Source organism: Nymphaea colorata, chromosome 2 (assembly GCF_008831285.2).
Source record: "Nymphaea colorata isolate Beijing-Zhang1983 chromosome 2, ASM883128v2, whole genome shotgun sequence".
Lineage (NCBI taxonomy): Eukaryota > Viridiplantae > Streptophyta > Magnoliopsida > Nymphaeales > Nymphaeaceae > Nymphaea > Nymphaea colorata.
The window spans coordinates 478204-492897 of record NC_045139.1 but is presented as its reverse complement, the minus strand read 5'-3'; the positions used below and the strand labels follow the sequence as shown (position 1 = coordinate 492897).

At 37.3% G+C, this 14694-nt stretch overlaps 1 protein-coding gene across 2 annotated transcripts; it reads left to right on the top strand.

Annotated features, from left to right (window-relative positions):
* Positions 1–7031: 7031 nt before the first annotated feature.
* On the top strand, positions 7032–13106 carry LOC116246834 (transcription factor bHLH113-like). Of its 2 annotated transcripts, none has more exons than XM_031618721.2 (7): positions 7032–7642; positions 7732–8215; positions 8972–9100; positions 9253–9318; positions 10715–10780; positions 11066–11131; positions 12672–13106. In XM_031618721.2, the coding sequence occupies exons 1-7, from the start codon at positions 7527–7529 to the stop codon at positions 12837–12839; spliced, it is 1095 nt and encodes a 364-aa protein (XP_031474581.1). In that variant the 5' UTR covers positions 7032–7526; the 3' UTR covers positions 12840–13106. The 2 variants fall into 2 exon arrangements, with proteins under 2 accessions (XP_031474581.1, XP_031474580.1); XM_031618720.2 differs by having other exon boundaries at positions 7033–7642; positions 8969–9100.
* The last annotated feature ends 1588 nt before the right edge of the window (positions 13107–14694 follow it).

Sequence of the window (14694 nt, the reverse complement as noted above, 5' to 3'; positions counted from 1 at the left end):
TATTAAACTTTTCAATGTAAAAATAATGAAATTTTAAGGAACTGGCGTTAGGGCTGCACAACGAGCCGAGCCAACTCGGGCTCGACTCGAACTCGTTTGAAAAAACTCGGCTCGTGTCCGACTCGTTTATAGACGAGCCGAGTTCAAGCTTACAAAAATATTTGAAATAACAAACAATCCGAGTTCGAGCTTACAAAGATACTTGAAATAATAAACAAGTGGATTTTGAGCTTCAGGACCTCGACTCGTTTATACTCAACTCGACTCACAAACCAACCGTCTATATAATACTACCAAAACCAGTTCACCGAATAACTTGTTTTAACTTTTAAGATAAAAACAAATTTTACCAAGTTACATGAGTTAACACTTACGTAAGTTAAATGCATACACGAGTTAAAGGAATAGATGCTTATATGAGTTAACGCCTAAACAAGTTAAGTGAGTTAAACGAGTTGAGTCGAGTTCAAACTCAATTTTGTGTAGTCGAATCGAGCTTGAGCTGGCCAAGCTAGGCTCGTGTGCAGCCCTACCTGGTTAGCAACTGCCCACAACAGTCCACATGTGACTCTGCCACTGGTAAGAAGTCAAACACTATAGTTGCTGGTTTTCTGCAAACGTAAAGCAAGAAACTCTGAAAACACTTACTCTTAAGTCAAAGATTTCTTTTAGAAAAAACTTGAATGATATTATACTTTGACGGATGTTGTGATGGAGATAGAGATCTTGTTGTCGAGTGTTGGGAGATATTTGCCGTCGACTCTGACAAATAAATTTATATATAAAAAAAAAGCCTGAAAAATTGGCTCTGACCCTCTTAACTTTTAAAGTACTTTCTCCCCCTTTATTTTTTCTTAACTTTTCTGGTTTAGAAGGCTTTGCTAAAAGAGATGGTGTTTGAAAACTGGAACATCCAATTACAAATGAAGCCTTCTAATGGGAAATACAGGCGGAGAACAAGTTGTTCCTGCATTTCCAAAGAACAAAAATTTCTGATCTTAATTGAAACTACTCGATCGATGGAACAGTAAGATGACTGAGAAACTGTTTTCAATTCTCTTGCCTGGTTCAGAATTGTGTCAAAGTCATGGTTTGAAGACATTACACTGCATTATGTCCACACACACACACACACACACAGATATATATATATATATATATATATATATATATATCCTATCAATTATGCTCCATACTAAAGCAAAACACACCCACAAAAATCAAGTTTGGCTGTTAGGTGAAGAGGAAGTTGGCTCGTTCATGAAGACATTAAATTATGTTGTTTAGCACGATCAAATAAAAAAGTGATTGTGTGATTTTCATTGAATGAAGATTTAACTTTTACTTTTTTATGTTATTTTTTAGAAAAGATCAGAAGAAAACAAAGAAAAGGAGGCTTTGAAAGGTGGGAATTAAATTATTAATGGACACGAGTCCATAAGTGGGGGGTTGACTGGTGAAAACGTATAAGAGGATGCATCGATGATGGGAGGGCGGTCCCTAGTGACTCGTGCGACCAGCTTTTCTTTATTTTATTCTTTTCTTAATATTTTGTTTTCTATTGAGATGAGTTATGGGATCCAACAAAGAAGCCAGCCCTTCCCTCATCATACTAATCTCTCTCTCTCTTTCTATATATATATATATATATATATATATACTAGATATTTCAGTTCACAATCACAATCAAAGCACTATTTGAATATGGTCATTAAAATTAATAATATATTATGTATATGCTTCGTATCATCTGATTTATTATACAAACAAGCTAAAATGAATTTATAATATCTAAGTTTACAATAGCCAAAACCATCATTTGGACGCTCATAAGTCTATAAATAGAGTTGTGGGCCGCAAGGTTTTTACAAAGACTTCATGTCTGACCCTAGACTTGGTTTCAGTAACGCCTGCACCAAGATATGAAGTAGATTAAGTATTGGCCTTGATCAGACACAGTGTTCTTGTGTCCAAAAGTCTAAAAATTAAGCTCTTAAAATCGCCACCTATAAAGCACAAAAACATAATGAAAAAAAATTTAATTAATATATCTATTATGGCAGGAGCAAAGCAAACAAAACCATATGTGGATATGTGTAGGCAATTGCCCACACAGTCCTACAAAATTTATACATCTACATATTAGTTGGCCCCAACTATGTTGCTTATTTATATATTAGTGCTCCTCAGTTATTTGGTTATTCTTATTTAGTGCCCTTTGATCATTTTCAAGAGGCCGATCTTTTTTTTTTTGAATTAGAGCTCCGGAGCCTGAAATCTTTGGCTCTCCCTTCTATCGTGGCGACAAAATGGAAAAAAAGAAGGGCAACCTTTTGATCGAACACACACCACGGTCTCACCAAGATAAGTTAGTTAATCTGTGAGAGGGACAGAGAGAAAGGAAGAGTTATTTGTATTATTTTAATGCAATTGTTGGATATTTGTATTATTTTAATGCAATTGTTGGTTTTCTTTTCTTTTTGTGTTTATTCTAAGCAGCTAGCCATGGAGTGTCCCCATCTATATGCACGACCATAGGCAATAGTTTTCTTAAACTTTTGCATCGCGCACAAAGTGGGACACTGTGAGGCGTTTGTCGAAGCATTGTCCAATCAAAGGTCCTTAGAAATCTTTTTGACTGACAATAATTGGTGCCAACTTGAAATGTTTTTTTGGTCACTGGGATTCTTCTTTGTTCCATCAATGGCTATAAGGCTGCCAAAGGGAAGCTGACGCTGATCAGGTTTCCCTTTCACTCGAAAGATTCAAAGAACGATTCAAAATGGAAATCAACGCTTTTTTTTTTTTGAGATCATCTGTTGCTTTTGGTTTAATTTAAGCTGTATCTGCTCTTTGGAATGTAAATTGCGCACACGCAAGCTACGTCCTGACCAAAGTGACGATTCCTTTCTGAAATCTACAGGAATTTCTGCATTTGCAAATGTTCTCTAAGGTTGGTTCTCTGAAAACATTGATAGATTTCTATCTTTGAGACATTTCAGGGCTTGATTTTCAATTGTCAAGTAGAGATTTCACCAATCTCGTTGTTGGAAGCTGGCATATAGAACTATACTTTCACAGTAAGGATTCGTTTGTCTTGTGAGGGTCCCCTTATGTCTCAGCTTAAATAGGAAAACTAAAAATATAATGATGCAAAGTTGCAGATGAGCCCTGAACTATTTTTTCGTCCAAGTTACAGGAAATGCAATATATTTGCAAAAGAAGTTTGCTCTATGCTTCATAGATCTCCCAAATAGAAAAGCTTGCTGCCTCACTCATGAGTAAATACACCATAATACCTCTCTCGGTATATCCAGATAACAGGTAAGAGCATAAACTGAAACTTTTTGATGCTATAAAGGAAACCCTTCTTCTTAAAGAAGCTGTAAATACAAATAACAGCAAATCTTCTACAGTGTCGTCTCTCCATTGGAGCAATAGGCCGTGGTTATCTTCACTGACTGAACAGATGACAGAAACTGTATGAACGCGCTGGGACATGGCTGTCCATGGCAGAGAATCTGAAACACAAGATAGTGCAGCCACTTGATTGGTGTCAATCAACTCAATGGTTTAGCAAATGGGTCATGCCCAATTCAACTGTTGGTCGTCTCTGCCTGCTGCTTTTGACAAAGTCCCTTCCAATTACTAACAAAAGTTAGACCTGTTATAGTGGAGAGAAGGGGCCTGTGGTCAGTCGAGACAGGAAGAAGACAAGCCTGGTCAAGGATTCACAACAACGAGATGTTGTTAGAAAGGCGCCCCACTAGGAAAATGAACAGACAATGGACGTTAAATCAAATTCAAAGGCAGTTCTTGCATGCATACTTTGAGTAGCGCTCTTATCCCTCTGCCAAAAAATTGAAAGGGTGGCCCTTTGCTCTTTCCCTTATGTCGTATAAAGTAGATTCAAAGGGGGTCTTATATACTGTGAGCCTTTTCTTCTTCTTTTCCTAACGCCGGGAATGATAATTATAGATGTAACAAGGAAAGGCCCTTTAGCATGACTCGCCGCATGTGCGTATGAGAGGACATGTGTATCTCTGCATGCATGCATCAGCATGCACTCCCAAGTGTATGTACTTGCACGCATGCATATGAAGTGAACTGATGAGGGAACAGTATATCTTCTGTTATTTTTATCTCTGTTTGCAAGAATCAGTAGATTTGACCTTAATTAGATGTTAATAGATCATGTTAAACCAAATTTTTTTGCTGTGTGCATTGAATGAGCATATTCTACAGAAATTTCTGAAACAGGGACATCAATTTTGGGGCAGAAAGAATTATTTTTGGATCTTGCATTTGGATGGGAATATGCTTCTCAATTAGTCGCTTCCATGTGGAAACATAAATGATTTTCATGAATTGGCAAAGCATGGCTTTCAAATTTGTGGAATTACAAACACCGCAGCTTTCATAGGGAGCTTTTTTTTTTTTTTCTTTTGCATTTTCATGCACTGTTTTGGTGTTCAAAAAATGGATGTTTTTGTGAAAGGTGTAGAAGTTGAAGCCCTGGATCAAGTCTTGACCTTATTCTTCTGTTGCCTGAACTTTCTTACTATACTTTTCTGTTAAAGTTTGATGATCGAGAATCACCTTCATCATAAAAGCCCATCAAAACCTTGAATTTCCATGCTACAAATTGAGGATATAATGTTAAATTTTGATATACTTTTCTGTTAAAGTTTGATTATCAAGGATCACCTTCATCATTAAAAGCCATCAAAACCTTGAATTTCCATGCTACAAATTGAGGATATAATGTTAAATTCTGATGCTTCGAGGATGAAGTTGCATTTATAACTTCATCTACACTGGGGAGGGGCTCCAAATGGCACTGCGGAGACCAGAACAAGCCTGTCATTCCCTATATAGCACCTTCTTTCCAGGACAGTGCTTTAGGATTGCTGAATGAATCATCATGTGACTAACCTTGGAATGTTTATTTCTGAAAAGAAAACCATGGTGCTAAGTTTATGATGTTATGCAGTACTTTGTTAACTTTACAGCACTCGAATTACAGAGCTTGTTGCAAAACTTCAGCGCACTGCTTTCAATCAGTTGAATTTGTTTAGGGAACACCGATAAATTCTTTATGAGAAAAGCAACGGTACTTTAATTATAAAATAAAGCAATTTCATCCCAAATTATATTTGAAGGTGATCTAAGAATAACATCAGTTAAAAGACTTCCTTATTTATAAAGAACTTTAGTTCATGATGATGGAAAGTATAAATGAGAGAGATATTGCACTTGATCATCATATTAAAAAGGACAAGAAAGATATATTAATGAGAGAAACATTGATTAATATAGAACAAATTTGTTTAAAAACCAAACCATGGTCTCTCTCTCTCTCTCTCTCTCTCTCTCTCTCTACACACACATATATATATAAGAAACCAGGTAAGTTGTGGTGGGGCTATCAAAAAGAAATGTCTTTTTTTTGTCTTTCCCATTTTATCCTTATAAGAGATGTTTTTTCATTTTCTGTTTTATTTTCTTAAAATGACTGGTAAGGTACTCAGTTATATATGGCTGTTGAACGAGTCGAGCTAACTCGAGTTTGACTCGAACTCAACTCGTTTCTTAAACAAATCGAGTTCGAGTTTAGAAATGAACTCGACAACCTAAACGCATCGAGCTTGAGTTAAGTGGGCTCGGCTCCGTTAAAGTTCATTAAGCTCGAGAAAGCAAACATATAAAATAAGTCTCATCAAATTACCAAAAAAAGGTAGATTGCTCAAATGGGTACTAATATGTGAGAGGTTGCACGTTTAAGTCTACATGCTGCCTCTTCATTTAAAAATAAATTTTTTAATGAAATGCTTGGCTCTACTCAAGCCAATCTTCAGCTCGAGCTGAATGGAGCTGAGTTCGAGTTTTGAAGCCGAGTCGAGCTCGTGCTAATGAAATAGAACCCGAGTCGAACTCGAACCTAGTTTGAGTTCCTTTCATGACAATGAGCCGAGTTCGAGCTGCCCGAACTCGCTCATGAACAGCTTAAGGGCCCTTTAGCCTTTCCGGAGCTGAACACTTTGTTAGTGTTCGGGACCAAGCACAAAATCTGCTTCACTAGCTTTCTCTCCAACACCTCTCTCATTCTCTCTCGTTTTCTGGTGTGGGCGCTTCCAATTTGTAACAGCAATTAATAGATAATTATCAGGATCAAATGGCTGACTATGTAAAGTGGTAATGCTCAAATTTTTCAAAAAACAGACGTACTTTATGCTGCTGACAGAGATAAAGTGAAACACGCAGAGATTAAAAAAATATGAGAGAGAGTTTGATTATGCCTTAAATTAAGGAGTTACCGAATCATGGTGCTGGATGATTAAATTTTAACTATTTCAGAAAAGCAAAGCTGCCCATACTCGCCATTTTGAAATTCAGCACCTCATATTTGTCTCTGACACCGACTTTTAAGTGCCCCAAACGATGATATCCATCTCAAAAAGACTTGCATGCATGCAGCCATGAGTACCATGCATGAATGTATGTAATTATGTATGCTTGAATGCACTCATGGATAACATATGTATGCAGTATAGCTCATGCATGGCACGTGGCCTCTTCTCAATATATATGGGTGTCAATTACATGAGCATGCGTGATGCATGTACATCTCATGAAAGGGAAGCTCTCTTTCATATTATAGTATTTATCACAGCTTCTCTCTCTCTCTTTCTCTCTCTCTCTGGTTAATGTCTCTCCTTTTCACGGAATGCGTTTGCTGCTGCTTTAGGCATAGCAGAGAAAAGCAACCAGAGAAAAAAAAGATTGAGTGGTTCTGGAAGACGGCTTAATTAACACTCTTGATCATGAAGTAACATGTTATGACTTTGGATGCCTATGAGGCCGCAGCTAGTCTTCAAACAATCATTAGCCCGAGAGACAGAGAGAAAGAAAGAGAGAGAGTTTGGTCAGGTGTAGTCATGACTTCTATGAATTCAAACAGAAGGGATACTTTGGTCAAACAAAAAGCCATATCAGAGGAGAGGAGAGAGTAGAGAGAGAGAGTTGATATCTATCCATTTATTATACCTTTGTTAAGCCTTCAATTCTAAGGCAGAACAAGGATATGATATGCCTTTGCCTTCCAGCATATATAATCATCTCCTCCTTATTTCAGACAAGAAAGACCTCTCCTGGACGACTACCCAGAGAGAAAGAAAGAGACAGAGAGAGAGAGAGAGAGAGACGGAAGGAAGGAAGGAAGGAGGTATGGAGGGTTATGAGTACATAAGTTCATCATCTTTCACACATTTCTTTTTCTTCTTTTTGCTTTGCTTCCCTTTAACCTGAGCCTCTTCAGTCAGTAAAGAGGAAACAATCAAAAAGAGGCCGAAAGTATGGCCCCCCGCTCCCTCTTCGCCCTCTCCTTCGTATCAATTGCTCTCTGCTTTGGATCAAGTGAGATTCCAAGCCCTAAAGAAAAGGAAAGCGGGTGCTGAAGAAAAAGAAACTTTTCAATTTTTTCTTTTTTTCCTTTTTCTTACTTTTACGCCTTCCTTAAGCTCACCATGGACTCTGCAAACTTAGACCACCATCATCAATCCCACCATGTTGCTCCTTCTTTACATCTCTCCTCCTTTCTTGCATCTGCAAGCAGTCATTCGTGGAACCCTAATCTCTTACTGTAAGTCTCTCTCTCTCTCTCTCTCTCTCTCTCTCTCTCTCGCTCTCTCTCTCTCTCTCATGAAACTTGTTTTTCCTTGAATGAGACAGGAATCATGGGTATACAGAGAACTCAGTGCAGGCAATACAAATGTTCAACCCAGAATTTGCTGGGCTTAACATGAGCTCAGTTAATGTAGCAAGTGAACATGATGCCATGGTGCAGCTTCCTACCGTGACCCATCCAGAGTTAGATCAGTTCAATACTTGGGGTACCAATTCAGAGAATTATTCCCAATATGTCAGGATAAAGGAAGAGCTTGAAGATTCTGTGAGCAATTTCCATGGGTTCCAGCGTTCATCAGGAGAGCTCTACGCTGATCATCCTCCGATTTCCTTGGACTACTCAGGCGCAGCTGTTACAAGTGGAAACAGTTTATGGGCACAGCAAAATCTTCCTCCTGCCAACTTTGGCTCTCAGAATTTTCATGCAACCTCAGGAAATTACAGACCTACCGAGATAGGATGTTTGGGTAGAGTTGATCTAAATTATTTGCAGCAACCAATTAATATACCAGTCAGCAACAATGAAAAGGTAGGTTTATGCCTGGTTTGCTGCTTTTTTCCCCTTCCTTATCTAAATTTCATCCTTTAATGCTACACTTATGTGAGGAAGATGAGACTCAGTCGACTTTGGCATCTGCTTCTATTTTGCACACGTTCGTTTATGTTCATTCTTCAATTCGGAGCCACTCTGGTATCGGTGCCAAGTTCAATGCAGCCATATAACTTATAACAAGTGCCCTTTATGCTAAAGAAAAAGCATCACTTCTTTTTTTTTCTTTTTGCACATCTTTCTTTTCTGCTGTTACTCATTATCTTCTAGCTCTATTTTCCTTCGCTTTTTGCTACATTCGATTAACTTTGGGTTATTGGAAGACTGAGGACCATTGGAATGCGATTCTATATCAAACGTTTTTGCCATCTTTGTTATCATTTTTTTCTTGTTCCCCCAAAAGTGAGTGCTAATTTTTTCAAAAAGATGGGCATATCTAACTGGCCGTAGCTAGTATTCATTCTGGTCCTACTCTTGATATTATCTACTCCATCTGTTTTCAAAAGTTTAAGGAACATTCACTGCTTCAGATTTCAGAAATCAAGGAATTTACCATAACGAAAGTTGCATCTTGCGATTATTTATTTTCCGCTGTTTCTTTCTTTTGATTTCTCCAGTAGAAGTTAGAGCATTGTATGCATATAACGTTTCATACGAAGTCAACAATTTCTTTCAAGAACGATCTCTGGTTGTTGAATAAACAAACGACACAATTACTCTTTTTGTTCATAGAAGAGGTCCGGTGTCATGAATGAAGCTACTCAAGGAATAAAAAGAAACAGCAGCACCCCACAAACCAAAACCAGTGAAGGATCGTCCAAGAGGCCTAGATTGGAATCATCCACCTCAATGCCACCACTTAAGGTACTCAATCATTTCTCTTTAAATTACTTCTGCCATCACCATGCTCGAGAACGCTTCAGTCTTACTGTTGATCTTCAAATCTTAGCCTATGGCTGAACTCTTCAGTCAAGAGATGACATAAATGCTTCGGCTTAATGATTGTTCATGAGCAGGTGAGGAAAGAGAAACTGGGTGACAGAATCTCAGCCCTTCAACAGCTCGTTTCTCCTTTTGGCAAGGTACTAATTACCAACAAATTTTGCGAAATATCTATGTCTAGTTACCTTTTCTTCCTGTATTTTCTTTATTCATTTCATTTTCTTCAGAACAACGAAATGGTTCTTTCACCTGTGAAGCTGATTGTTCTGTGGTTTGTGGGCTTCGATATTCCCCATATTCTTCTCCGGATCCCTTGCTTTTCTTCTGTCACCCTGACCACTGAAAACACTGGAATCAGTATGACATCAACTATGCTAAGAAAAGTTATCATCACAATAATCAAATCAGCATGTGATCAAGAGAGAATGAATTCAAAAATCGTACGTGCCATAGAACATCCATTCATCATCAACACCATCACCAATGCTGTTCTGATCATCACCATCATCAGCATTGCCATCCCCGTGATCGGAATCAGCATCATGGATGGGGATCTCGCCGTCATGAGTAAAGCAAGCTAGAAGGTACCAAGTGTATAGAACCCTAGGTAGCTCATGTACCATAGGTTGGTGCAGTTAAGCCATCTTCATTGACCAAGTTTAGAATGAATCAACAGAGTGAAATTTTATATTCAAGTTACAATAATGGAAATATTATGAGCAGCAATAAGTGCCTAGACGAACACCACTACTGCTAAGACGACCACTAGGGCCACACATAAGCCAATCTCGAGCTGAGCATTCATGGCCGTTCCTTGCCGTAAAGGAGCCTAGGCTCGTTCTCGAGCCGATCGAGCTTGAATCATCCTGCTCATTTTGCCGCTCCAATCACCATCGCCCCGACTGCCGACACAATTAGCAGATGCCATTATTACCACAGCAGCAAAAAGCTGGATCTCAGACTATGTTTGAAGAAAAGGCATAACATATATAATGCCAGAGTCATCGTCCTCGTCAGGATTCATCAATAATCGTGAATTAACTATAGTTGACTTTAATTTTTTGGTTGCTTTTATTACGAAAACCAACGAAAGCTCAGGATTTCCTTTATATAATTTGGCTAACCAAGTGAAAGAAACAGATCTAGTAAATTGCATGCCTTAGAGACCACCAGATCTTATCGCCACCACGCAGCTTCCGTTCACCACAATGAATATCTTCTTTCTTCTTCTTTTCGTCACATGTTTATCACATCGTTAGTTACTACATCTGAAAATTCGACAAGTTGATTGCAAATATGACAGTGAACGTTAATGACAAACGATCACGTTGAGATTTTCTCTTTTTTCTTTTCTGGAAGGAAAAAATGTTCTTTACTAAAGGAAAAGCTGAAGATGATCAAATTGTTTCCAATTTAGATTCCTGTCAGTCAAGACTTAAAAAGATCACAAGAATAAGAACATTTGATTTTTGAAGACTATTGCAATATGGGCTTATTGGTTTAAATCTGACGGTATATGTGTGTGAAACATGCCAGACTGACACTGCATCGGTGCTGAAGGAAGCCATTGGATACATAAAATTTCTCCACGGTCAGGTCGAGGTACGCACACGCATGCAGCTTTTTTTCCATGCCTTTTCATTTTAAATGCTCCTTTCAAAAACCATATTTTATGAAACTATGAGACCCCCATGAAGAAAAACGTATGTTAAAAGAAATAATATAAATTATGAAGGAAAAGAGCGGAGAGAATGAAAAAGAATGACTCTTTTTGCAGGCAAGCTTTCAGTACAGGAGCGCTTTCCTTTCTTTCTGTCTTTCTTTCTTTTCTGTTTTCTTCTGGCTGAAAGGTAAGAAAGAAACTAAATGGGGTTTTTTGAACTGCAGACTCTGAGTGTCCCCTACTTGAGGTCTTCATCATCCAGCGGCAGTGGCGCTAGAGCAATCCAAGGGGTATGTTAAGTAAATCTTATAAACCACAAAAAACTCTTGCTTTAAGCGATTCGAATCCTTCTTTTGAAAGAAGAAAAAGGCAGGTCCATACTGTCGTGCTGGATCAGCCCATGCAGTTACTGTTCAATCCAACCCTTTTTCCTGCATTTACTGTTCATGAAGAGATTCTCTCTCTCTCTCTCTCTCTCTCTCTCTCTCTCTCTCTCTCTCTCGTATGCCCACAAGTGCAAGGATATCGGTCAGTATAGCTTTTCTTCTTAAACCAAAAAAAGACTTTATTTGAATTTTATTGCATGGCGACAGGCTTTAAGAACTTATGGAAACGATGAGATGGCATGCATTCTTCTTGAAAATTTGATTTACAAGTCTATTTTTTATAATATACCGAATCTAAACATAACAGCCGATTCATCATGGTGTGTGTCATAATTTTTGAACCAAATGTTTTTTTGCGTTCGAAGATTTGCAGCGACTATTCCTTTATATTGCTCGAGAATGATGCATGTAAGTTAGATTTCAGGGATCTAAACATCAAACCATGTGATTCTATTCAATCGAAGTTTAATAAACACAAGTTTTCAAATGGATGTAAAATTATGAGTTTAACTTAAGGGGGGCTCTTGGCAATACCAACACTGTATACACTTCTTAGGGGTTGTTTAGCACAAATAATAGATTGTTAACTGCCCAATGAATCTACCTCAAAATTTAGAGCAGATCCATAAAATACTGCAGGGTTTCATGAATCTACCCAATTTTTTTTTTGTACACATTCATTGAACTGTTATTGATGCCAAACGACTTTTTGAGTGTCCAGCACACCAAGTGGATTTGCCATTAGAACTTATACACATCCATAGTATGATAAGTAGATGAACTTCAGTTGTCGCCAATGATACTTCTCTTATTAAATCTCAAAAAAGAAAGCAAAAATAAACATAACTAGAAACATTTTTAAGCCAAAAAAAAAATAATTTACCTAAGTTCAAATTCTCACACTTTAATTATTTTAGGAAAATGTTTGAGCACGATTAGCAAAAGCGAGCTTAAATAGAACCTGAAGTAACTAATCGCATCTCTAGAGTGGGCCTAGTGCCATGGCTCGCCTTTAGGTCAGGTCATTTCCACTTTTGGGTGGTCCTGATTCCTGGAACTGCGCGTTTCCTTTTTCCATTTGTTTCTTTTTAACCTTCGCAAGCTTACTGCATCTGTTGATTTAGAAGCCCTGGTCCTTTGCATTCCTTGAGATGTGAGATTATATATGTCTGTCAGTCATAAGTCGTTTCATAAACTTAATCTATCAATTCAGTATTTATCATGTAAAAAACAATCTTAATTTTTAAAATCAAATTATTGGGTATTATTCAATTTTTTGCAAAGTTGATTTAAACATAGCAATTCCCAAGAAGTTGATTTTATATTTGACTGAACAGATTAATCATGCTGAGTTTCTTTGTAGTCATATTATATATGTGTGTGTATTTGTTACTTGTATATTTCTTAGTAAATTAGCATTGTCGATTGATCTTGAAACATATAGGTTCCCAATAAAGCCTACTGCTCGGCTGGAGAGAAGAAGGAAGAAGATGAAGTGATCAGGAATCTAAGAAGTAGAGGTCTCTGCCTCGTGCCTCTCTCTTGCATGTCTCACCTGTCGAACGATCACGTAGGAGCTCTCTGGCCACACACAAACTTTGGAGGCCCGTAGCTCCATACGGCTTATGCTTTCTCTTCAATGCCGCAACTCTCTCCCTCTCTCCACTTGTACTAATACTTGTATAATGGAGCAAACTTGGTCTCTTGTAAAGAAATCTCAAGATAGAGCAAGTTTGATCCATTATGGTATGAACCAGTTAGAGTACCAATGAACTCATAAAATTTAAGGAAAGTCTCGTCGAAATAAGTGCATGTATTGTTGTTTAGGATCCTCGTGTATCTATTTTCCTCTTATTAATGAATTAATTCTCTATCCCCATATTGGTTTAACCTCTTTATATGCGATAATTATATTGCATTTCTATGTCCCCATACTTGTGCGTGTGTATTCTGCATATATATTGCTCTCTCTCTCTCTCTCTCTATATATATATATATATATTGCTCTCTCTCTCTCTCTCTCTCTATATATATATATATATATATAGAGAGAGAGAGAGAGAGAGCAATATATATGCAGAATACACACGCACAAGTATGGGGACATAGAAATGCAATATATATATATATATATATATATATATATATATAGGAGAGAGGGAAAGATGTTTTTGTGTTAGTCGAGAGATGGAGATCGAGAGAGAGCGAGAGAGGGTTTAAATTGAACAAATGCTTACAATATCAATCTAAATGATAAACTGTATGGATAAATCCAGACGTGCTAATAATGTGTTTTTAACATATACGTGATATATCTATTGGGCATTCAAGGATGCTGTTTTTCGATTTAAGCTCCATTAAAGCAACAACTTTAGTTGTTCTTTTTGAATCATATGCACGTGATGACTCGGTGAAAGTAAATTCTTTCAAGGGCCAACTCGTACATCTGCTGACATGCAGTACATTAATATGTAGCTTAAAGAATCCAATGGAATCCCCACATGGAGATGGGCAATAAGCTTTTGCTCAGTTCTCCACATGCATAGGTTCTCTTGAATCTTACTTTGTTGTGAACTTGGGGTTTTTATTGATAAAATTTGATCTTTGGGTAGTAATCTTTTCATTCTAAAGATCATTGATTGCTGGAGTTCTATAAAATTTGGTTTTTGTGACCCATTCTGATGATTCAGTCCATTAGTTTATTCCGATCAACTTAATTATCCGGCAATAATTCGAAGATGGTTATATGTTCAGGCCCAGTCACGCAGACTCGAAATAACCAAAATGTCTCTAGCATGAAAAATAAAAAAATAAAAAAAGGAGAAAAAAAATTCTTTCTATAAAATGACCGACATACCCATCATTTTAAAATGACCAAAATGCCTTTTTATGAAGGGTCCAACATGTTCTTCCTTGAGGAGAAAGTTCAAAATGACCAAAATGCCCTTTTATGAAGGGTCCAACAGATATCTCCAAAAATTTAGCTTTGTTATGGAAGGAGAGAGTACAAAGATCGGCGAGTTGGAGTGTGGGAGTTAAAAAATATTTACACTCTTTCTTGAGTCCTTTTAATGTCAGAACAATTAGGGGAGGCATATCTAGTACTGGGGCTGGTTAAACCGGATGTACCCATAACCATATATGATGTAATTCGCATGTTTGGATTTGAATTTAGATTTAATGCAAATCAATAAAAGCCATATCTGAATCTGAATTCTAAATCCAATTTCGCAATTTGAATCTGATATTTGAATTCACATCCCAATTTAAAATGTTAACCAAATCTGGCTAACTTTCAACACGTAAGGCCATTAGATCTAGTGTGTTTATTTAAAACTAAATGTGATTTGAATCTGAATCTGAAATTCTGAATTCGATCATATATTTATGCATATTTGAATCTGAATCTAATCACATGTCATTTGTCAGTCTCTTATTAAATTCTTTTCCATATCCCATTTTTTCAA

Excerpts from the sequence above, each read along its gene's own strand:
- LOC116246834 (XM_031618720.2), top strand. The coding sequence starts at position 7,527 with ATGGACTCTGCAAACTTAGACCACCATCATCAATCCCACCATGTTGCT. Across the intron at positions 8,216-8,968 it reads CAGTCAGCAACAATGAAAAG|AAGAGGTCCGGTGTCATGAA; the intron begins GTAGGTTTATGC and ends TTTTGTTCATAG. Across the intron at positions 10,781-11,065 it reads TTCTCCACGGTCAGGTCGAG|ACTCTGAGTGTCCCCTACTT; the intron begins GTACGCACACGC and ends TTTGAACTGCAG.